Below are 23,101 nucleotides of genomic sequence, written 5' to 3'. Positions count from 1 at the left end.
ACGTTTCCAAGCGACGAGGACGTGAAAGAAGATGCCCTAAAATGGCTACGCGTCAGTCCTAAAGGTTTATACGCTTCTGACAGGTTGCAGGAGCGAGGTAGAGTTGAAAGGACATCTGCTTTCACATAATGACGTGATCAAGCTATTATGTTCGGTATGGCATCACCTTGAAATAAAATTTCAAAGAAATTGCTTGAGTTTCAATAACTTCAGTTCTCTTTAGAAGTCCCAGGAGCAAGGCTGCAGGTCCTTGTGTCCTTCTCCCCCTTCCCTGATCTCACTTCCACTCTGCTGCCATTGTTTGCCACTTTCTCTTTTGTTCTATTCCATTCTGCTCCAGCTCTTCCATGAGCCTCGACCATGTATACAAAAAATACGAAGAAGAAAATCCACTTTTCTTTTATGAAAAGGCACATGAATATTTATTGCTGCCAATCCTGCCACATAATGAATAAGAAAATATAGTGTGTAGTGGAAAATTATTGTCATCATTACAAATAAGAGTCAACATGAAATAAATTACACAAAACACAATCTTCCACTTATATGTCCTCTTTTAAATCAACGTGAGTGAGAACAGTGCACTCGACAATATAGATGGCTGGTAATTTTGAAAGGTGTATATATAATATTTGGACAACTTTATAAATATCTTCCACTTCTAGTTTACCTCCACCATAATAGTTTGAAGATTGGGGGTAGTGAGGGGAGGGGGTGGGGGGCAGGGAGGGGGGTGGTTGGGTGGATGGGGTTGAAAAGGAGGGGGCAGGGTGAGTGGTGCAGACATGAGAAAGATCAGGGGTATTGGAATTAGTCAGCCTCACTAAAACCCAGTACCAAACCATCATATTATGCAGATAATTACTAATACAACCAGCTCAGCAAATACTCAAATCAAATCCGGGTGAAATACGCATTCCCTCGGTGATACACAACATAACCTGGACCTTCTGACTGAATACATGACGCTGATATCATGCACATGTGTAAACCATGGCTTAGACGTCATGTACATATGTGTAAACCATCAGCGTCATGTCGTATTCAGAGTCTGAAGAGCTATTTTTTGTTTCATTTATCTTGCCTGCTTGCACCCCTATTTCCTAAATGGTGATCAGTAGGGCAGAGACAAGACGTTCGTGTGGGAGACGACGCTTGTTGCCAACAGATCGTACAGCAGTTGCTGTTATGGGACTCTGTCTGTGCCTCGCTGCCCCCACCAAATTAAGGGGATATACAATATATTACATATGTATGTAGTTATATATATATACATACATACATACATATACACACATCTAAATATATCCCCATTCACCATTTTCTGTCTCAAAATGTCAGACGCTGATGAAGTAGTTTCTTGACGAGGGTGTTATGCTGGGTGGTTTGCCATTGCCTTTCCTTTGCTTTCCAAAATTTGGAATTTCTTAATGGTGCTGGCGATAGGTCTTCTACTTTTCGCAAACTACATTGTGGGATCTTTAACATCCACCAAGTAATACCAGCATCCGGGACGCTCAGTTTAACGTCCATCATGGACGACACAAACATTGATGAATCACCCCACCTGTGAAACACAGAATTTATAGTAGTTGGGTCAGGATTCGAATCCAGGCTGCACAGCTTAGAGGCAAGTGTGTGTACCTCTAGAGTCTAGGCTATGTGTGTGTGTGTGTGTTTATATATACATTAAAAAAAAAAAAATTTATATTTATATATATGTATATGTATACATATACATATGTGACTGGCTCTGGCAAAAGCAGACACTAAGGGGCAAAAATCAAAATTGAGATTTTGATATAATCTAATTCCCCATGCTTTTCTCTTTCATTTGATATATACATTATGTTAATTGGATGAAAATTAACGAAGTTATGGTATTTTAATGACAATTATATTTTCGTTTAAACAATGGAGATAATTAGGTTCAAAGTTCACAATACAGTTCACACGCACAAACAATGTGCGCACGTCGAGCATTTCATTCATACCAAACATGTATGTCAGGGATCTCCTTCGAATTGCGATGTGTGGCTCGTAGTAAAACGTCTAAATTTCGCGGTCTTCGTGACTTTCTGAGCACATTTTGAGAATGATATTTTAGATTCTTCGTCGAATTTCACAACTTTTCTGTTGTTTCCTGGAAAAATGTTTTGGTGCATAATAATCTGGAGAAGTTAATCTTTCTATCCATATAAAAATCTCAATTTGGTCCCTGTGGTCATATTTTGACTCTCTTCGGCTTTTTCTCGCCAAGAGAAATGCCACAAGTGTCTGGTTTTGCCAGAGCCAGTCACACGGGTGTATATATATATATATATACACACACACGCCTCGCTCAAAACCCAAAAATGTAATTTCCTTTAAATGTTGCTGAACTTATTTTAGTCTCATAAGCCGATTAGAATCGAGCAAATGCTGCTGTAATTATTATTCATTCCAAAGCATCAACAATTGTCAATTAATACAAATCCAAATATTTTCTCGGTTATTTACGAAGTATCAAAGTTGAAAAGCATTAACAACATCAAAATGTATATATTTTGTTAATTTCTTTTTAGGAAAAAATTGAACAGACAGCTCGGTGTCGAAGCCCACACTATTTAGACTTGGACAATGGACGACATTAAAAGAGTGACATAGACAGCTGGGCACCATGAAAATAAATAGGTTGTTACCAGCGATGTTCAGCGAATTTGTTAACTGTAATAAAAAACAGATGTGAAATGATGGCTGACAAACATCACAAATCACACAAACACACACAAACGTACACACGTACCAATTCACCATATGCATAGCTCGGTGTAGACAGCAAAAGTTATCATACTAGCAGCTACACACGTTACATATAGCACGTGATGCTATTAGCAATAATCACGTCACTGTCAAAGTGGTACACAAGTCGTTTAGATTCAACATCTAGTCAGTCATTCCACATTGGTCGAGGCTGGAGATGAATTGGAAGAGCAAACTATTCTAGACAGAAGCCCTGTAGCTCGTCAAGTTTGCTAAAAGGTCATCCCTCCCTCCCTCCTCCTCCCTTCCCCAAACCCCCTTCCCCCTCCGCTAACCCCAGACGATAAGAATTGATCTTCAATCATTCGCCCCAAAATAAGTTGCTTTAATGTAAAGGACAAGTACAAAAAGTTTTAATTAAAACAAAAGCCGCGTCGATGTTACACAATGCCTAGATGCAGCTGTGCCTATAACGTCGATGTTATAGGCACAGGACATTCCTATTAATTCGATTACTTGATGTTATTTTTGTGCAAAGTGAAAATATATCTCGGCAATTTCCCGTGTGTGGCGACGAATTTTTAATATATCTCGACATTTTCCCGTCTGTTATTTCGGGCGGTGTATGACTGACCATGCCGCGATTTAAAAAAAAAAAATCTCGGCAATTTCCCGTGTGTGGCGACACGTGAACGAAGCTATGCTCCTCTCTCCACATTATTGTGACGACGTATAAATTAAATATTTAATCGTGACGATTGTCATCAAATGGACGAATTTTTAATATATCTCGGCATTTTCCCGTCTGTTATTTCGGGCGGTGTATGACTGACCATGCTGCGATTTAAACAAAATATATATATCTCGGCATTTTCCCGTCTGTTATTTCGGGCGGTGTATGACTGACCATGCCACGATTTAAAAAATATATATCTCAATGGACTTGAAGTTACAGGCCTCTGAGAATTCATTTCGTTCTTTCAAGGGCAACTTTCATCGGAATTTCTTCCCGTTTTTTTTCAACCGAGTCTAAAACTATGTTAGCGACTGTGAAAAATGAAATGATATATCGAATTTGATTTGAAATAAAACTGTGTGAGAGAGGAAGACACCACGGGCCTACAAAACAGGCCTCAAAGCTATGCGAGTTAATAAAATGGTGGATATTTGTTTATATGAAGCCTCTCCCACAATGGGTGGAGCTATGGTTCCCAGAATGGGTGGAGCTTTGAGGTTTTGTCTTCTCTGCAAGAAGAACAAGAAGAACAAGAACAACAGCAGATGGCACTCTATGACCAGCGTCTTGCGACGCGGCTAAAAAACCGAGTCTAAAATTTCCCTAAAAATGGCCATGGGGTACAGTATCTTTTATATAAGGATACCTAAGGAACGTGGACCCAGGAGGAGATCATTTGTTCCATCAGGCTGGCGCTACATCTTTTCTCATCCACATACCCTCGAAAGCCCGCAAGCTGAGCAGCATAGACAGGTATTTTGAGCAGTTGCAGCATATAAGCAACCCATCGAGCAACCAAGCCAGTCGAAGACTATATCACCTTGCGGATCGTTCATATATATATATATATATACATACATACATTAGGGTGGCCCTTAAACAGGGTGAAAATTTTAAAATGTTAATTTGAATATTCTCATGGCCTAAATGTCATCTATTTGGGATAGAAACACTGCAGTCAAAATTTCATACAACTCTGTTTATATTTAGAGGTAGTCCAGGCACCTTCAATAATCAAGATTTTATATATATTTTATATTTTTTATATTTTATATTTCTAGTCCAAAGATGTGATAATTATTCATAAGCATGTTTTATCAAACGGTGTTTATTTATTTCTGTGATACATACTGCATTATCTGTGATATGTGTTTTTAGTGTTACGTGATCTCAATCAAATGGCCGACAGGGGGAAATGTTCAAGGGTGCTGGACTACCTCTAGATATTTATGAATTTAGCCGACATTTAGCCTGTTGTGTTTTTAGGGCAAATGGACGAGTTGTAGAGGGTGAGAGCTTAACACTTCAAACTTTCAAAAATAAAGGCCACCCTAATATACATATATATATATACAGTATATATATATATATATATATATATTAATTAATTTTAATTTATTTATTTATTAATTATTATTTAATAAATTTCCCAATTGGGGCACTCTTTCTCACATATATATATATATATATACGTATATATATATACGTATATATATATATATATATATATATATATATATATATATATATATTATATATATATATATATATATATATATATATATATGTATATATATATATATATATATATACATACATATATATGTATATATATATATATATATATATATATACTATATATATATATATATATATATATATATATATATATATATATATATATATATATATATATATATATGTGTGTTCCTTCCCTTGCTCTGTAACCGCAACGAGAAAGCAGTGGTGTGTAAATGTCTTTGTCACTCCCACCGGCCACGTCCTCGTCTATATATCGATTGCACACTACCAATGTGTTGAAGAACAGAAACCTCTCCCAATGAAACCAACTTTTGCGAACCGGAACAGCACTTATTACTCATATTGCACAAATCGTGACACAGGCCCAAGGCTTAGGCTGTGAACGAAACTTTTGCATTACAGTTACAGTAGGTAGCTCTTCGGTAACCTTTGACCTTTGCATACAAACTGGTTACGAAAATTGGGATAGTGCCAATGCGCATCAGATGAGTTTCATATTAAAGTGTCGGGTGGGTAAACGTCGGTGTGGGGGTTGCGGACGATTCTCTTGCAACCGAGGCATGTAGGTTATGGAAGTGGCCTGCTTTCGTCGCCCGCGTCCCCTCGTCCACACGAAAAGGAAAGCCAGGCAGAAAAGCACAACGCCCAGAAAGGTGAAGCAGCCCATCGCTGTTGCGATGACAATCGTCATGACAGCGATTGGCTCAAATGCGGCGCGTCCCATCGTGTTATTTGCTGTCACATTCTCGGTAAAGACATGGGTAATGAGTTCATCCTTGGTATCGGCGACGCCTACAAAACAGGAGGAATGGGTCCGCCTAAGCCCTGCACTCTTGTGCGTTTCATTCGCTATTCTTTGGTCGGTGACCTCAATTTTGCTCATCTCCCTGATCCCATTATTCGTGTTCTCTCCTTGCCATGCCACAGGTTCTTTTAACCAGCTGGTGTTGGACTGAGACTGACAAGCTGGCCACACTTCTGTCCTTGAGCGCTGCTGCTTTTGCCACCCAATGTCTCGTGTGTCACAGCGTTTAAGGCCGGATAACGTAGAAGACAGCAAGGCGGAAAGTTTCAAACCTCGGCTCTCTGATGGGCTAGAACAGACTGGTTCTGGCTTTCCAAAGTCCAGTTGCGCAGTTAGCAACCATGACAACCGACAATCACACATCAGAGGGTTTCCAGAGAGACGTAAAAGCTGGAGGGAGAAAGGTGGTTGACCAAATGAGGATTTCTCCAAATCTTGAAGTTCGTTATTTGAAAGGTCAATAATCCTCAGAGCTGGCACTCCAGCTAGCGCACCATAAGCCACACTCTCCAGTCCTGTATCTTCCAGATTCAGCTCCTGAAGACAGTGGAGCGGTGGGAAGGCAAAGGGCAGCAGTCGGGTGAGGGGGTTATGCGAGATGTCAAGGTGACGGAGCCATGGCTGCGACACCAAAGCAAGATGTGGCACAACTGACAGGTTTGTCCACGTCACAGAAAAAGAACAAAGTTTTAGTCCCAACAAAGAATCTGGGTTCATCGAAGAGAGGTGTGGCCAACCCTCCAGTGTGATGTTGTGCAAAGTGTGAAGGCCAGCAAAAGCGTTGGCTGGGAGCACGGTGAGAGGAAACCAACGGAGTTGGAGCTCCTGTAGTGAAGTCAATGGTGCAAGGGCTGAAGTTGGAATCGCCGAGAGGTTGCCACCATCCAGTGTCAGCTGGAGCAGTCCTGTGAGGCCCTGTAAAGCCTGTGGAGCTACAAAGACCAGCTCATTGAAACTAATATTGAGGCACTTAAGTGAGCTTAAGTGGCGAAACCCACCATCAAGCAATACAACGAGTCCATTGTAGCTAAGATCGAGGCTACTGAGATGGTGAAGCCCATCAAAAGCTCCAGCCACCACCAGAGTCAGGTAGTTCTTGGTTAGATTCAGCCTCTGCAGCCTGGGAAGGCCAGCAAAAGCTGCACGGTCAATGATGGATATTTCATTTGAGCTGAGATCCAGGTGTTCAATTCCAGGCGGAAGGCTGAACAGTTCATTTGGAGTGGCAGCGAGCAGGCGGTTGCCTGAAAGATCAAGAATTCTTGTCTCGTCAGGCAAAGATATTGGTGCTGAGGTGAGTAAAACAGCACGACAAGATACAGAGTCATTGTATGGTGAACATGAGCAAGATGTAGGGCAGGCCAAACAAGGCCGCATCAATATAGCTAATACTAACAGGGCAAGCAATGGAATAAAGGGTGGAAGGCTTTTGTGAGAGGAGATTGATAATCTGTTTGATAAACAAGAATAAGAATGAGGATTTGACTGAGGGAGAGAAGTGGAAAAGTAAGGTACATGGAGGCAGGATGGAAAATGAGGAGATGCTTGTGGATAAAAGGGAGAATGAACATTGGAAGGGTATGTTGATGGAGGCTGAGAATAGAAACGACAAGTACATAAGGAGATTGGATGAGAAGAACGGCATTGCATAGGACGAAAACAGGAAGTTGAGATAGCGTTAGAGATGGGAGGAGGCGTAATAGTAGGAAGAGAGCGTGAATGTGGAATGTTCACGAGTGGAAGAGAAGAGCATGGGTGATGAGGAAAGGAACACTGCCGAGGAGAATGAGGACCATGAGATAAGATGCAGAGATGTAGAGATAAAGGAAGACATGGCTTGAAAGGAGAAGGGAAGATAGTGAGCAATGAAGGAGAGAAGATCATTGAAGAGGGGAAAATCCAGTGGGGTGAAGATAGAACATTTTTGGGATGTTCTGTTGACTGAGTCTCCATGTCTCCAGTGCCCTGTAACACACAAACGCATGCAATTAGATTTCGCCCGGAATAATCAAACTCCCACTACCAACAATACTAGCATCAAACACATTGCTTCACAGAGGTTATAAATATATATATATATATCTATATATATATATATATATATATATATATATATATATATATATATATATATATATATATATATATATATATATATATTGTTACAGACGCGGTTTTAGATGTTTTAGTTTACCGAGCGGTTTGGTATTACCGCGTCCGCACAGTTACTCCCCGATTAGAACCCTATCCCGCCCGATTCCACTCGAACGTTGGCCAAATCGCGCTATGCTAAATCAATGAAGGAAAGGACACAACGGCTGGGATAAATGCTACGACACAAGGGGTACAGTTCTCAAGACCTCCGGAGGAGGATATAATATTGGTGATGCAGAAACGGGTAGATTACACGGCAAGAGGTAAAGCACAGAAAATATGGGCACTTAGACACAGTCTTATCTTATCCCCAACAGACCACAGACAAACGGGACAAGACTGACTTACACAGGGATTGATGGCAAGGAAGGGCAGGCAGTCGATAGCTCAAGGTGCACCTTGGCTCAGGGGCGGAATCAAACGCGGTCCGGTCCAGAGATGCGGGGAGGTATTCAGCGCTTGGAGGTGGCGTCTTCTCTCTCCAAGCTGGGGGCGCATCTCATGTCACCTGCCTCTTCCTGCGCATGTCCAGCGGGGAGTGACACGCCCTCGGCTCGTTAGCTCCGCCCCAGATGGAATCGGTCCGCCGCATCCATTGGGTGCGGGGGGTTACCGGGCTCCGCCCTTGACGAGGAGCTGACAGCGAGCCCCTGCGTGGTAACCCCGTCGGAGCACATGCTCAATGGCGGCTAACCAAGCCGGAGTGAGGACGCACACTCCCTGCGCCGCCGCCGCTGTTGTTGTAGTTGTTGTTGTACCATGAGGAAGAGCTGCGGGGAGGTATTGGGAGGTCCTAAACTTTCTAACGGTGCCATACAATCACATTCTGGTGCAACGAAGAGTCAGAATTAATGGAAACGAGTCCTTAACTGACATAGACTAAGAATAACTAGCAAGATGTCCTCTAGTTGTCTACGTGAGATGCGGTGAACCTGGGTGCGACATTTAATGGGGGAAATAGGGGAAGGTCGGTTCTACAGAGTGTTGTTTACAGAAAATGGGACTAGGGAATGGGGGATTGGGGATAGTTGGGAAGTATTGGGGAAATAGGGGAATATTTACAAGCGGATATGGATGGAGGCCAAATCCCATATCCGCAACATTGCACCCTTCTCTACCTCGGGGCGTCCCGACCCGATAAATTTTTACCTACGTTAGTGTGGCACTCAGATGTAGTTCCCTCTACTATTAACTCAACCCTGAGTGCGACAGTTTTACAGATGTTCACAAATGAGTAAATATGTCCCCCTGCGACGTTGCACCCTTCTCCTCACAGAAACACACCCACAGGATAACCAAATCGCGGAAAGAATCCTCAAACTAAACATACAGCCGGTAGGGAGCATTATTTACACAAGACTGCACTGATATTTACACTACGATCCAGGACCTGTTTTTGGAGGAACACATGCAGATGTTATGCATAGAGAGAGAGCACGCATGCCAGCATCGATACACCAACCCACGAGTGCTCTGTGGCCTTACGGCCTTTAATAATGTGCAGAGCACCCCATCCAAGCACCAAAAGCACCACCCCATAACACAGTCAGCACCATCCGGTGCACCAATAAAGTGTTCATAGTCACCGGTGGTGTCGCAGCCGGCCGATGTTCTGCCGCTGGTCTTGCCTTCATGTGGTGTACTTGGCCTTCTGGCTTCTTTCAAAAATAAAGAAAGGCGCCAACCGCGTCCATTTCTAAATTGTGGCCGTCAGGGGGGCCAACTATAAGTAGTTCACCTGTATGGCATAGGTGCCACGTTGACCCATAGGTCCATCAACGGGTGGTGCTTGCCCGCAAGAGAACTGCGGTCCATGGTGGGCGGCCACAAAAATTGCGGTCCATATGGTGTATCGATCCAGGCAGCAAGCAGCGAAAGTACAGGCCCACAACTGCGGAGCCAGCACCTCTCTCTCCTCTCTCTCTGCCCCAAAGCCAGATCCTCGGAGGTGGGAGACAAAAAAAAGAAGACAAGTGAGTAAGGTGGTAAGGGCGCAAAAGTGCACGCAATACAAGGTGATGCACACTGGGGGCACATGGGAACCAGGTGAGACAGGTACGTTCCTACCGTACGCCCCCCCCCCCCACCAGGTAACCTACATTGCCCCTCCCTTACCCCTTACTGTATCCACAAAACACAACACTACCCATAAACATCTACTTTACACATCAACAAACGTCCCTACTGTCTTCCCCGTTCCTCCCATAAACCAAATTCGTCTTCGCTCCCTCCTAACCAATCAAATTTGCCATTTCCAACTCTCATCAAAATTTGCCATCACCAATTCGTCATCAGTCCCTCCTAGGGAGGGAGAGATGGAATCACCCCAATGTCTCATCCACGTCGTGATGCGTCTCACAAATCCAAACAGCAATTCTCATTTCCTGCAACACAGAACAAAGAAAACACAGGTGTGGAGTCATCATCATCACCTCAGGTAAGTGGCTGCGTATGGTGCGACAGGTTCGTCAATCCTAACTATTTCCTCAATGACTTTAACAACTTTACATTACCCGGGGTCTTTCTCCTGCCAAACCATTGGCCAACTTACACTATGGGTTCTAAAAACCAATTCCCATTGACCAAACTGCGGTGCCTCTCAATTTGGGGTCTCACCTCCCCCGATTCATCTCCCGGTGCCCTCGCACAATTTCTGGGCTGTGACGTGTAGCTCTCCCAGCAGGGCCACCTGCACACCTCCACCACTGTAGTTGCCACCCGAGCTTACCTGCTCCTCACCCTAACCTAACTAACTGGGGAAGGCCCTCTCGCACTCTCACCCCCTCAGTGCCCTCTCTGGCACGGGCTGCCCGATCCACACCCGGGATCCTCAGGCACCCACTGACACTAACGGCTCCCAGAGCCCACCTGCGGCCTCACCTGGCCGACATCCTCACAGTGGTGGAGTGCCCAAACCAACTACACACACTAACAGGCTACACGCCCAGCCATTTCCACAACACTAATGCACCCATCCACAGTACCATTCTGCAACCGCACCACAAATGCCAATATCCAACCACAATTTACCTATACCCTCTACCTAACACTTACACTACCCGCCCCGGGTACTCGTGAAAGGGGTCCACTCTTCCCCCACCCACACCTTCGCACCATGCACACCACTCCGTACCACTTACTCCATGTATTCCACACACCTGTACTTGCACACCTGTGCTCTCACACCTGGTGCTACCTGCACCCTTCTCTCCCCAAGCGCATTCTCGCTGATCCACAACACTCACTGCTCCACACACTGCTCCACACACCTGTCCAGTTCTCACACAGCATCATCTCATCTAACTACTCCCCTCTGAAACTTGCGCTTCCCAGTCGTCCCTTTAAACTATTGCGCTCCCTCGTCATTATAATCCACTCTACTCTACCTGCGTCCCCACTACAGGTATCAGTCACTAACTAACCTTAACGTTACCTAATGTCAATCTTCTAGGGCCCTACACACCATATATTCTAACCCTCCCGGGCTAGTTTTCACTGCCATACACCCCATAATCTATAGCTCCTTTGCCCCCATTTGTGAGGGATGACAGAGTTGCCATCCCACCACATCGGGCATCTCCCACTACCAATTTTGCACATCAAATTTCAACAAATCAAAAATTTGCCAATCACTACCCATCATCTGCCAATCATTACTGCCAATCCTTTGCCAATCATCAAATTTTGTTTTTCTCTAATTTTGGGTCCAAAACACTAACCTCATCACACAGTCTACTCACTAATGCCTCTCGGTGCGCCAATTCCTGTCCAAAGCCCGGCTTCGTAAAGCCGAGCAATGAATGCGGGTTGTTTGGTGCCAGCGGCTGGATACGTCCCGCATTCGTGGCAGGGATGGGGCCTTACCCGAGCCGAGATCCCACGCACCACCTCGGCGCGGAGCCATCCAATGTCCGGATCTCGACCTGCCGGCACGTCTCAATAGAAAGTGGTCGCCATGACGACCCTTCCTATCGGGCTGCCCGCTCCGCCTAGTGGAGCCCGGACGCGGCCGTTCCAAGCGAGGCACAGTGTGGATCGCGTACGGCGGCTCTTTCGAAACCGCCGTGGTTCGGATCCCCGCTGGTCCTCGCGGCACGCGAAGCTGCCCGACGCGCACCGAGGGCCCGATTCGGCTATAAGTCGTTCTAACCTCTAACCCGGTTACCGTCGATGCTTCACCTGCATACGCTACCCCTTTCTTGCTCATACATCCAGCCGTTTCCATGCTCCTCGTCGTACCTTCTCTAACACACCCGGGTACACTCATTCCACTCCCAGCCTTGGTCACACACCTGACCACCGAACACTTTGGCACACATTCGTTGGTCGCACACCTCACCAACACACCTCTTCGCGCCCCTTCCTCGGTCACCTCCTCTGTGACAATCACAGGTGTGCTTTCACTCGCACACCCAACCACGTGCCTCACTACCAATTCCAGCGTGCATTCCCACACACGCTCTACCATTCCAGGTGTGCTTCCTTTCTCACCTGTCACAACCAACTCACGCTCCGTGTCACTCTTACTACTCTCACCTCCACTCTTGACAGCGCACTCACCCTTACTCTTGACAGCGCACTCTTTCCTCACACACCCCAGAGTCGGACTTTCTCGCACACCTCCTTTTTCGCACACCAGACCTGTCGCACACTTCACCAACGGCCTCTCACGAACACCCGGGTCCATCTCGACCCCCAAGCTCATTAAATCACCTGGCGCATCATACGCACGACCATATTGGTCACCACTTACACCGGGGCCTCTTCCTCTTCGCTTCTCCTCCATCACCTGCGAATCCCTCATCCGGTTAATGAGCACATCATCACGATCCGAACACAGACTTTGGACCAATTCTTTTATCTCCTCTTTTATCTCTTTCTTATCCTCTCTCCGTCGCTTCTTAATTTCGCTCACCCCCTTCTTCCACTTCTTCTAATTTCTGCTTCACCTCTCTTATGTCCCGGTACGTCTCCTCAAGCTCGTCCTCCAAGGCTACCTTGACCGTTTCCATGTGCGTCCTCACCTGCCGGTCCTTCGTCTCCATTACCTCTGTCATCTCGTCCAACCTCGTTGTCAGTCCCTCACGTACCATCTGACATTGCCTCTTTGTCGCTATCAAGTCGTTTTTTATGTCGTTTTGTGTCGCTTTTAAACCTCCTAGTACCGCAGTGTTCCTTTGTACCTGCTCCACTAACTCAGTCTGTCCCACCGTCAGCTGTTCCACCTCCTGCGTCAGGTCCTCTATGCCACCTTGCAATTTTACAGTCCCCTTTCTCACCTCCTTCTCCATGTGCTCCTTACAGTGCCTCACCTCCTCGCGCACTCCTCCGACCTCCTCACTCACCCCTCTTCTGATCTCTTCTCCCATCACTTGCATCTCCTGCCCAGATGCCACCCTCATCTGCTCCATTTCCTCCCTGTGAGCATCCAACTTAGTTTCTACCCCCATTCTGACCCCCTCTATCTGCTGCCCCATTTGTTTAACTTCCCTTTCCGCTTGGTCCCTCATGTCCCTCAATTTGCCTTCCATACTGTTTTCTAACCCCTCTAACCCCTTTTGCATCCCTTCCATTTGATTCTCTTGAGCGGCCATTCTGTTTTCTACCCCCATTAACCCCTCCTGTATTTCCCCTAATCTATTGTCTAATCCCTCTATTCTACTCCCTAACCCTCCGATCTGGGCCCCCATGTCCTCCCTCAATTTCTCGCTATTGGACCCCATTTGGCCCTCCAATCGCTCACCCTGAGCATCCATCCGGTTCCCCATTACCCCCATTTGGTTTCCCATTACCCCCATTTGGCCCTCCAATCGCTCACCCTGAGCCTCCATACTGTTTTTCAAACCTCCAATTTGGTCTCCCATTTGTCCCATAAGGGCCCTCATTTGCAGGAAAAAAAGGTTCGAATCCACCAACGGCGCTGCTACGGTCGCGGGCGCGGTCGCCGTGGCCATGTGCGAGGCGCCATTTTGCGCGCCCGTAACCTCGTGCGCGACTACGCTATTTTGCGAACCTGCCACCCTCACTGCTTCGCTCTCCTCATGTCCCTCATTTTGGTCCTGGATCGACCCTGCCTCACTCTCCTCTACCGGAACCCAGCCGTCTTGATCCGCCATAGCGCGACTTTCAAAATTCGGGTTTTTATTTTTGTAAAACACAATCAAATTTCGGTCAGTTGTAATTTTGAGCGCTTTAAGCGCGCTTCGGGTCCGATCTCACTCCTCGACACCAATTGTTACGTAATAACACAATTGGTGTTCCAAAATTTGGGCCTAACAAATTTAGTCCCAGGTCCGAATCCAACTCCTGACAACCAATTGTTACAGACGCGGTTTTAGATGTTAGTTTACCGAGCGGTTTGGTATTACCGCGTCCGCACAGTTACTCCCCGATTAGAACCCTATCCCGCCCGATTCCACTCGAACGTTGGCCAAATCGCGCTATGCTAAATCAATGAAGGAAAGGACACAATGGCTGGGATAAATGCTACGACACAAGGGGTACAGTTCTCAAGACCTCCGGAGGAGGATATAATATTGGTGATGCAGAAACGGGTAGATTACACGGCAAGAGGTAAAGCACAGAAAAGATGGGCACTTAGACACAGTCTTATCTTATCCCCGACAGACCACAGACAAACGGGACAAGACTGACTTACACAGGGATTGATGGCAAGGAAGGGCAGGCAGTCGATAGCTCAAGGTGCACCTTGGTTCAAGGGCGGAATCAAACGCGGTCCGGTCCAGAGATGCGGGGAGGTATTCAGCGCTTGGAGGTGGCGTCTTCTCTCTCCAAGCTGGGGGCGCATCTCACGTCACCTCCCTCTTCCTGCGTATGTCCAGCGGGGAGTGACACGCCCTCGTCTCGTTAGCTCCGCCCCAGATGGAATCGGTCCGCCGCATCCATTGGGTGCGGGGGGTTACCGGGCTCCGCCCTTGACGAGGAGCTGACAGCGAGCCCCTGCGTGGTAACCCCGTCGGAGCACATGCTCAATGGCGGCTAACCAAGCCGGAGTGAGGACGCACACTCCCCGTGCCGCCGCCGCTGTTGTTGTAGTTGTTGTTGTACCATGAGGAAGAGCTGCGGGGAGGTATTGGGAGGTCCTAAACTTTCTAACGGTGCCATAGAATCACATTCTGGTGCAACGAAGAGTCAGAATTAATGGAAACGAGTCCTTAACTGACATAGACTAAGAATAACCAGCAAGATGTCCTATAGTTGTCTACGTGAGATGCGGTGAACCTGGGTGCGACATTTAATGGGGGAAATAGGGGAAGGTCGGTTCTACAGAGTGTTGTTTACAGAAAATGGGACTAGGGAATGGGGGATTGGGGATAGTTGGGAAGTAATAGGGAAATAGGGGAATATTTACAAGCGGATATGGATGGAGGCCAAATCCCATATCCGCAACAATATATATATATATATATATATATATATATATATATATATATATATATATATATATATATATATATATATATATATATATTGTCACGCAACCACCGAAATTAATATCTGTCGGTCGCGGATTGCCGATCACGAGGCTTTAACTCCGAGGCGGAAGCTCAATGGCGGATTCCAAAATCTAAAACACCTAAGCGTGCGGAGTGGAGGGAAACAGCGCAAGTCCCACAGCCTTAACTATCAAATCAATCAGGAAACTGCATTCAGGTATTATGTACAAAAAGTAATATAAGGGTTTATTGGGAAAAGCAAGGACAGGAAAAGCACGATAAACCTAAGGTAACTAAATTGGGATCCCACACACAACAGATTTCAAATACAAAAACGAAGGAATATGAATTAACAAAAAGAACACGTCACGTCGTGTACAGTGTACGCGGAGCTCGGGCTTATCTGTCTCGTCGTCTTGTCCGTCCACCGCGGCTCCAAACTCCGGCCCCGATGTACCCACGAGGCCTCGCTCCAAGCTCCGATCCTCTCGCCGCCAACGAGGTCCGTGCACCAAGCTCCAAAAGCACCAGCACCGCTCCACTCGGGCTACACCTCAGCCCAACTCGGGTCGGGGTCTCTGAACGACTCGACCGGGCTGCTGAAGACAACTCCTCGTATCGACTCGACTGCCCAATTGCGTTCGGCAAACTGGCGTTCAGCAACCCCCAATAGCTCAACTGCCAACTCTGCAAATCCAGCTGCTCTGGACTGCACCAGGAATGTCACTCAACTCCCTCACTCCTCCTGCTCAACTCAGGTCGGGGCTCTGATCTCATCTGAACTGCTCGAAATAGCGTCCGGCCCCCGTTAATATCTCTGGCCGATGACATCAGCATTGGCGCACTGCTCTGCCAATCAGAGCCTCCACCTACTAGCCCCTGTGCACGCCCACTGCGTCACTCCAACTCTCGTCCCATACTCCGTGGTCCTTGTGTTATAGCACATGCTATGCGAGGTGGGTAGGCCTCTCCGAGGTGTAAATGGTGGCGGCCAATTGTGGCGGTGTTCCAGCCTGATTTCTTCCTGAGTCATGTCAGGGGAGAAGGCGTCATTTAGTGTTGTACTAAAGGTCCTAACTAATGTTTAAGTGGTGTGCAATGCCAAAATGGACAAAGGTTTGACTACCAGGTGAGACATACAGGGGCTCTACTCATTATTCCCTACACTAACGAACACACGAATCTCCTGGTAGATTCACACACACATATTAACCCGACAAATGCCTACACATGACTTATTACAGGAAGTGTTCCTTATCGCGACATCTCGAAGCATGTTACCTACTCAGATCTACTCTGCTCTACATATTGCTCTACCAAATTCGTAACACAGCCCCCCCCCCCCCCCCCCCCCCGGAACCGAAGCTCCTGCAAGGTTCACTGCCGGCGCTACCATTCCAGCCTCAACACTTACTGTCACACACATAATTAACCTATGAAATAAATCTGGAAGGGCTGTGGGAAGTGAGTCGGACTACCTACCTACACTTCCTTAACATGCTAAACCCCTTAACCATCATGTAATGAAATATGTACATTGATCTTCTTTGTTCCTGCGGAGGGAGGAAACAAACAACACGCAACATTAACTTAACCACAAACTTAACCAACTTACAAAATTCACAAACTCTATACATTTTTACATACCCCGGTCTACAGACCGCGTCCCCCGGTGGATGCCACAAGACAACCTTACCTGCGGGGCCATCCCCAATGCACCCCCTAAATTTCCACGGGCCCTGTCCAGGTGTTACAGGTGAGTGGCATGGCTCGGTGGATTTCGCCCACATTCATGCAACACAAACCCCTTATCCACTCATCCTCATTCCGAAACTCATCAAGGCATTTCAAAAATCAACAAAGCACTTATTCAATTCACCCCCTTGCAGGACCATGGCATCGGTGTCATATCATATGTGTGCATTCCTCAACTAGGCAGCGGGGAGGTACCGCACAAAAAGACGGTGGGGGCGCTTCAGGCTGTGGTGCCCGCAGTCCCAAAACAAGTCAACCGACTTACAAGTTCATTGCCCATCCCCCCCCCCCCTTTACCTCTTGGCCCATGGCAGCCCAACAGCCCCTTTCCATCGTTACCTCGCCGGTGAGGGTCTCCACACACACCAGGCTCCTCCGCGGCCTCCTGCTTCAGCACAGCCAACACGGGTCACCGGGGGACTTCCTCACCCCGCAGCGCCCATCCAGACCCTCCACTGATGAGCTCCCATTTCCAGTTACCACCGGCTGCCAGGGGTAATTGCCGCAGAGGGGGGGCTGCAGGCATCGCTCCTCAGAGCTTGATCCGTACCTGCAGACACACACACCTTCCCCACCCACAAGACCCCAAGACACATCTCCTCCCCCGCTGCCATTCAATTCTCAACACAACTCAGCACAATTCCAATGATGGTGTAAAAGGTGTTACAAAGCTTGCCATGGCCTGCTACATGTGAAATCCCCCAGTTCACATTGAATCACATTTAAACCATTGCACATTTTCAAAAGCACATTTCCAAAACTCCATAATCATCACTCACTTTCCTGTTTCTACTCTCACGACCACATCAAAACACATAACCACAACACATAAACATACGCCACCCACAAGACACTGTGTGGCCCCCATTCAATCCCCCTCACTGGCCATTCATCACTCTCACCCGCCTCCCAACTCCAAATTACATGTCCCCTAAATTTCCAAGCAAGTCCTGGAGCCTGGGACAGTACACCTCAAAACACTCACCTCAAGTGCAGGTAGTTGCAGGTTGGTCGGGTCCAAGAGTGCCATCCACTACACCTAATTTCCCCCCTCACCCTTCCAATCCACCCCGGAGCCTCCCGACCCATGTAGGAGCTCAATCTATCCCCGTGAACTATCTGTGGAAGGGCCCGGGGCCCTTCCAAGGTGAGGTGAGTTTTTGGCACACCCCCTTCCTTCTCCGGGGCCAGTAGAGCCAAACAAGGTCTCCGGGAAGGAACCGAGGTGTGTGTGCCCAAGCGTCATACCGCGTTTTCATATGCGAAGAAGCCAAGCCAATTTGCTTCCTCGCAAACTCATGAGCCTTTTCCATGCTCGCTTTCAAATTGGTTGCATAGTTTTCCACAGATGGCTCACCCGGTTCCCCTAGTGACGGTCCCATCAACAAATCTGTGGGGACTCGCATCTCCCTACCAAACATCAACAGGGCAGGGGTGCACCGAGTGGTCGCATGCTGAGCGGTCCGGTAAGCCATCAATATAAAGGGGAGGTGCTCGTCCCAATCCTGCTGGTTTTCGGATGTAAAGAGGGCCAATTGTGTCAACAATGTCCGGTTGAACCTCTCTACCATCCCATCCGATTGAGGCCTAAGTGGGGTCGTCCGGGTCTTGTGAATTTGGAAGAGCTCGCACACCGACCGCAGGAGGGCGGATTCAAAGTTCCGGCCCTGGTCGGTGTGTAGCTCCCTTGGAACGCCAAATCGGGAGAAGAATCCCTCAACTAGAACTTGAGCTACCAGCCGGGCTTCCTGGTTGGGCAATGGGTAGGCTTCTGGCCACTTGGTGAAGTAGTCAATTGCCACCATAATGTACTGGTTCCCTCGGCGGGTGGCTGGTAGGGGCCCCACCACATCTACTGCCACCCGCTCAAGTGGTGCTCCGACATTGTACACCTGGAGCGGGGCCTTGCGCGCACGTGAGGGTCCCTTCTTACTGCGGTAGAGGTCGCAGGATTTCACCCAATTTTGAATGTCCCTGCTCGAATTCACCCACTAGAACCTCTGCCGCAATTTGGACAAAGTTTTGGCCACGCCCAAATGTCCCATTGTCCTAGTCCCATGCACGTGCCCCATAACCACTTCCTTCAATTTGTTTGGTACAATTATCAACCAGGAAGCTACATCGCCCGTTGGTGTCACGCATTTTCTGAACAAATAGCCATCTTTAAACCCCAACATCTGCCACTGTGCCCAATAGGCCTTTACCTGGGCCCCGTGTGGTGCAATCTCCTCCCAAGAAGGTCTTTTGTCCTCCTCTAGCCAATGAAAAAGGGGCCCCAAAACAGGATTCTCCCTTTGACTCTCTCGCCAATTCACATCGCCCAATTCAGGTGGGGGTTGTGGCAAAGTTCGCCTGGTCACTCTCGCTGCATATAGGCATGCATCAATTTGGTCCTGCCCAATTGGATCCTTGGCTTCTTGTCTATCACAAAATTTACACTGTGCCTCCCAACAGGGGTGCCGAGAGAGAGCGTCTGCATTGGCATGTGCTTTGCCAGGCCAATGTTGCACAGAGAAATTATACTGCTGCAGCCTCTCAAGCCACCTTGCAATTTGTCCCTCCGGCTCTTTGAACCGAAGAAGCCATTGCAAGGAGGCATGATCCTCTCGGATCACAAACTCCCTCCCATAAAGGTAAGGGTGAAAGTGTCCAACTGCAGACAGTAGGGCCAATAGTTCTTTGCGGGTAACGCAATAATTTCGTTCGGGCCTCGAAAGTGCCTGACTGTAATACGCAATAACCCTCTCGACTCCCTGTTGCATTTGGGACAACACAGCTCCCAATCCTTCCTGGCTCGCATCTGTGTCCAGGATGTAATTGCCATCATCCGTCGGGTATGCCAAAACTGGGGCCTCCACCAGACGTTGTTTTAAGTGATTGAATGCCTCGATGCAGCTCTCTGACCATATAAATTTGGCTCCTTTCTCTGTCAATTTGTGCAAGGGTCTTGCAATTTCTGCGAAATTTGCCACAAATCTCCTGTAGTAAGAGCAGAGGCCCAAAAATCCTCTGACCTCCCTTACATTTTTGGGGGCGGGCCACTCTTTTACCGATTTTACTTTCCCAGGGTCCATGGCCACGCCGCTCTCACTAATCACGTGACCCAGGTAAGTCACCTCTCTCTTGAAAATTTCACACTTGCTCGGAATCAATTTCAACCCAGCACCCCTTAATCTCCCAAATACCTCTGACAAATTTTTAGCAGCCTGTTCAAATGTGGGAGCGTGGACCAATACATCATCCAAATAGACCAGGCAAGTCTGCCATGGTAAGCCAATTAAAACACGTTCCATCAGACGCTCAAACGTGGCAGGGGCATTGCACAATCCAAAAGGCATAACTACAAACTGCCAGAGACCCTTTCCTGTGGTGAAAGCTGTTTTCTCCCTCGCCCCTTTATCCATTTCCACCTGCCAATAACCACTCTTTAAATCCAATGTAGAGAACCATTTTGAGCCTGAAACGGCATTGAGGGTGTCATCAATCCTTGGCAGGGGATACGAGTCTTTGAGTGTCACATGATTGAGCTGGCGGTAGTCCACACAGAACCGAGTGGTCCCATCCTTCTTTTTCACCAGCACAATGGGTGACACCCAAGGACTCACCGAGGGCTCGATAAATCAGGCTCTTTCCATTTTGCTCACCTGTTCCTCTGCCTCCTCTTTCTTAGCAAAAGGGAGCTGCCTTGGCGGTTGGCGAACAGGCCGAACCGAGCCAGTACTAATTTGGTGCCTGACGAGACTCGTGAGTCCAACATCCTCGGGGGAGAGAGAGAAAAAACATCCAAGTTCTTACCAACCAAATTGTGCAATGTCTCTACCTGCTCCGATGTTAGGCCCTCTTCAGAGCGTGTCATCATGACCCGCACTCCCTCTGGCCAATCACATTTCCCCAAAATTTTCCCTCTTTCCGGCTGTACTGGCAAGCATGTGGGTCCACCTCCTCCGGTGACCTCTACTACACTAGTGCATTTGGCTACGATGGCTCCGCACCTTACAGTGCGGGGGCTATTGGACAAGTTGAGCAGCCTGACTGCCAGCATAGGCCCACGGGTGTCTACGGGGGTGCGACCCACCATTAATCCCTCCGTCCCCTGTGAGGACCATGACTCCACTAGCCCCAGCTGGCCAATGGGTTGAACACCTGCTGCTAACTCCACCATCACCACTCTCTCGGACCTGGGAGGCACGGTCACAGTGCGTGGCACCTCCAGCCACATCCCCTGCACCTCCTCGTCATCCCCCAGTCCCACTAACTGCAGCCTCTCAGTGTCCAACCACATATGACCACACCCAAGGTCTAGTTGGCAGTCATGTTCCACCAGGAAACTCAGTCCCAATAGACACTGATCGCACACCCCCGCCAGCGCCACCCATGCAACCACGCTGACCTCCAGACCACCCAACTCCATCCTCACCACTCCGCATCCCAATATTGGCACCGTTGCCCCCGTAGCCAGTTGAAGGCTGTGTCCTTCTACCCTATCAATTTTGTCCCAGCCTCCAACACTCTGGTCTAGCACACTCGGATTAATAATGGTGTCACTGGCTCCAGTGTCCACCACAGCCTCACAAAATTCTCCCTCAATTTTGCATCTAACCCTTAGATTACCCGTGCCAATTTTTCCGCAATTCACTACTTTCACCAAAGGAGGGCGCTTCTCCACACACTTGCCAGCCGAGCATGGCCCCGTATGCTCGGCTCGTTCTAGTTTCCCGCACACTCTATTGCTATCGGCCCCGGCCGAGGTGGTGGTCCTCTTTCTGGCGCCTGTGGACCTACTGGTGCCCGCTCCTTTCTGGGCTGCGAAGCCTGTTAGGAGGTGGTGGCCCAGGTGGTTGCCGACAATCCCTCTGCCTGTGCCCTCTTCTCCCACATCTATAACAAGTCCCCATGAATGGACCCCACTGGTACCCAGGCGGAGCACCTCCCTCTCCTGGCCCAACCCGACGAAAATCAGGCCGTCCCGATGGCAAACCTGGACCAAACTGCCGTGACTCGCTCCCTGCAAATTTGCCCCCGGTCAAATTTGTCAGCTGGCGGCTGATTCCCCTTAACATTCGTCCCATGTCATCCTCTGGCTTTTCCTGATCCCACACCTCGGCCTGCCGTACCATCACAGGTGCCCTCTCCGATGAGTGGTTCGACCTCCTCAGAAAGGTCAGTCTCGCCACGCATTCCGCCGCCCGGTGCACCATGGGTGGGTCCTGTAACTCCACCAACGTCCGGACCTCGGGATCAGGAAGAGCCGCCATAAATTTTTCTATCGCCAGCTTGTCCCACGCCTGTGCTGGTAGGTCTCTGTATGCTATCCTCACAGATTGGTATATATCCTGGGCCAGCTCCTGCAACGTCTCATTCGGCTTTTGCCTGCAATGCAGCAGCTGTGCCCTGACCAGGTCGCACCTTGCGCCTGTCCCGTACCTATGATTCAAGGCCTCACAGATGGCCTTTCTGGTCAATATTCCCTCTGGGACTACGTTTAGCACGTCTGCGGCTGACCCCCGCAGTGTCGCCACCAGATTCCCCATGCGCTCCCGCTCTCCCCAACCATTGAGCTGAGACACGCACTCAAATTGCATCAGGAAAGCCTCGAGGCTCCCTGATCCATCAAAATGCACGAGGGGGATTGTTTTTCCAGAGACTCTATTCCCTGATTCCTCTCTGTCTAAATCCAGTCCGGGGCCAAAACATCCCCCCAACTGGGCATTCAGTTTCGGAGCCTCTGGTGTCCAACTGTGGCTCGTGGTGAGGGTCTCCTGGGTCACCTTAATCTGATCCTGAAGATGTTTAACAGACCGACTCACCTCTTCCCTTAGGCTTTCTTGGACCCGAACAACCTCCGCCTTGATGGCATTGTCCCAGGTCTCCAGTCGCTCCTGCACCAAATCACTCACCCTCTCATTATCC

At 48.1% G+C, this 23,101-nt stretch overlaps 1 protein-coding gene across 2 annotated transcripts in view; it reads right to left on the bottom strand.

Annotated features, from left to right (window-relative positions):
- Positions 1-5,188: 5,188 nt before the first annotated feature.
- The window catches only part of LOC137429183 (leucine-rich repeat and immunoglobulin-like domain-containing nogo receptor-interacting protein 1), a 54,133-nt gene continuing 36,220 nt past the window's right edge, over positions 5,189-23,101 (bottom strand). For both annotated transcript variants that reach the window (XM_068119182.2, XM_078779463.1), the window contains exon 3: positions 5,189-7,790. In XM_068119182.2, coding sequence (XP_067975283.1) covers positions 5,502-7,790 — 2,289 coding nt within the window. In that variant the 3' untranslated portion in view covers positions 5,189-5,501. The remainder of the gene's footprint in view (positions 7,791-23,101) is intronic.

Source organism: Myxine glutinosa, chromosome 6, assembly GCF_964187855.1.
Source record: "Myxine glutinosa chromosome 6, kmMyxGlut1.1, whole genome shotgun sequence".
In the NCBI taxonomy this organism is placed as follows: Eukaryota; Metazoa; Chordata; class Myxini; order Myxiniformes; family Myxinidae; genus Myxine; species Myxine glutinosa.
This window is presented reverse-complemented; position numbering and strand designations above follow the sequence as displayed.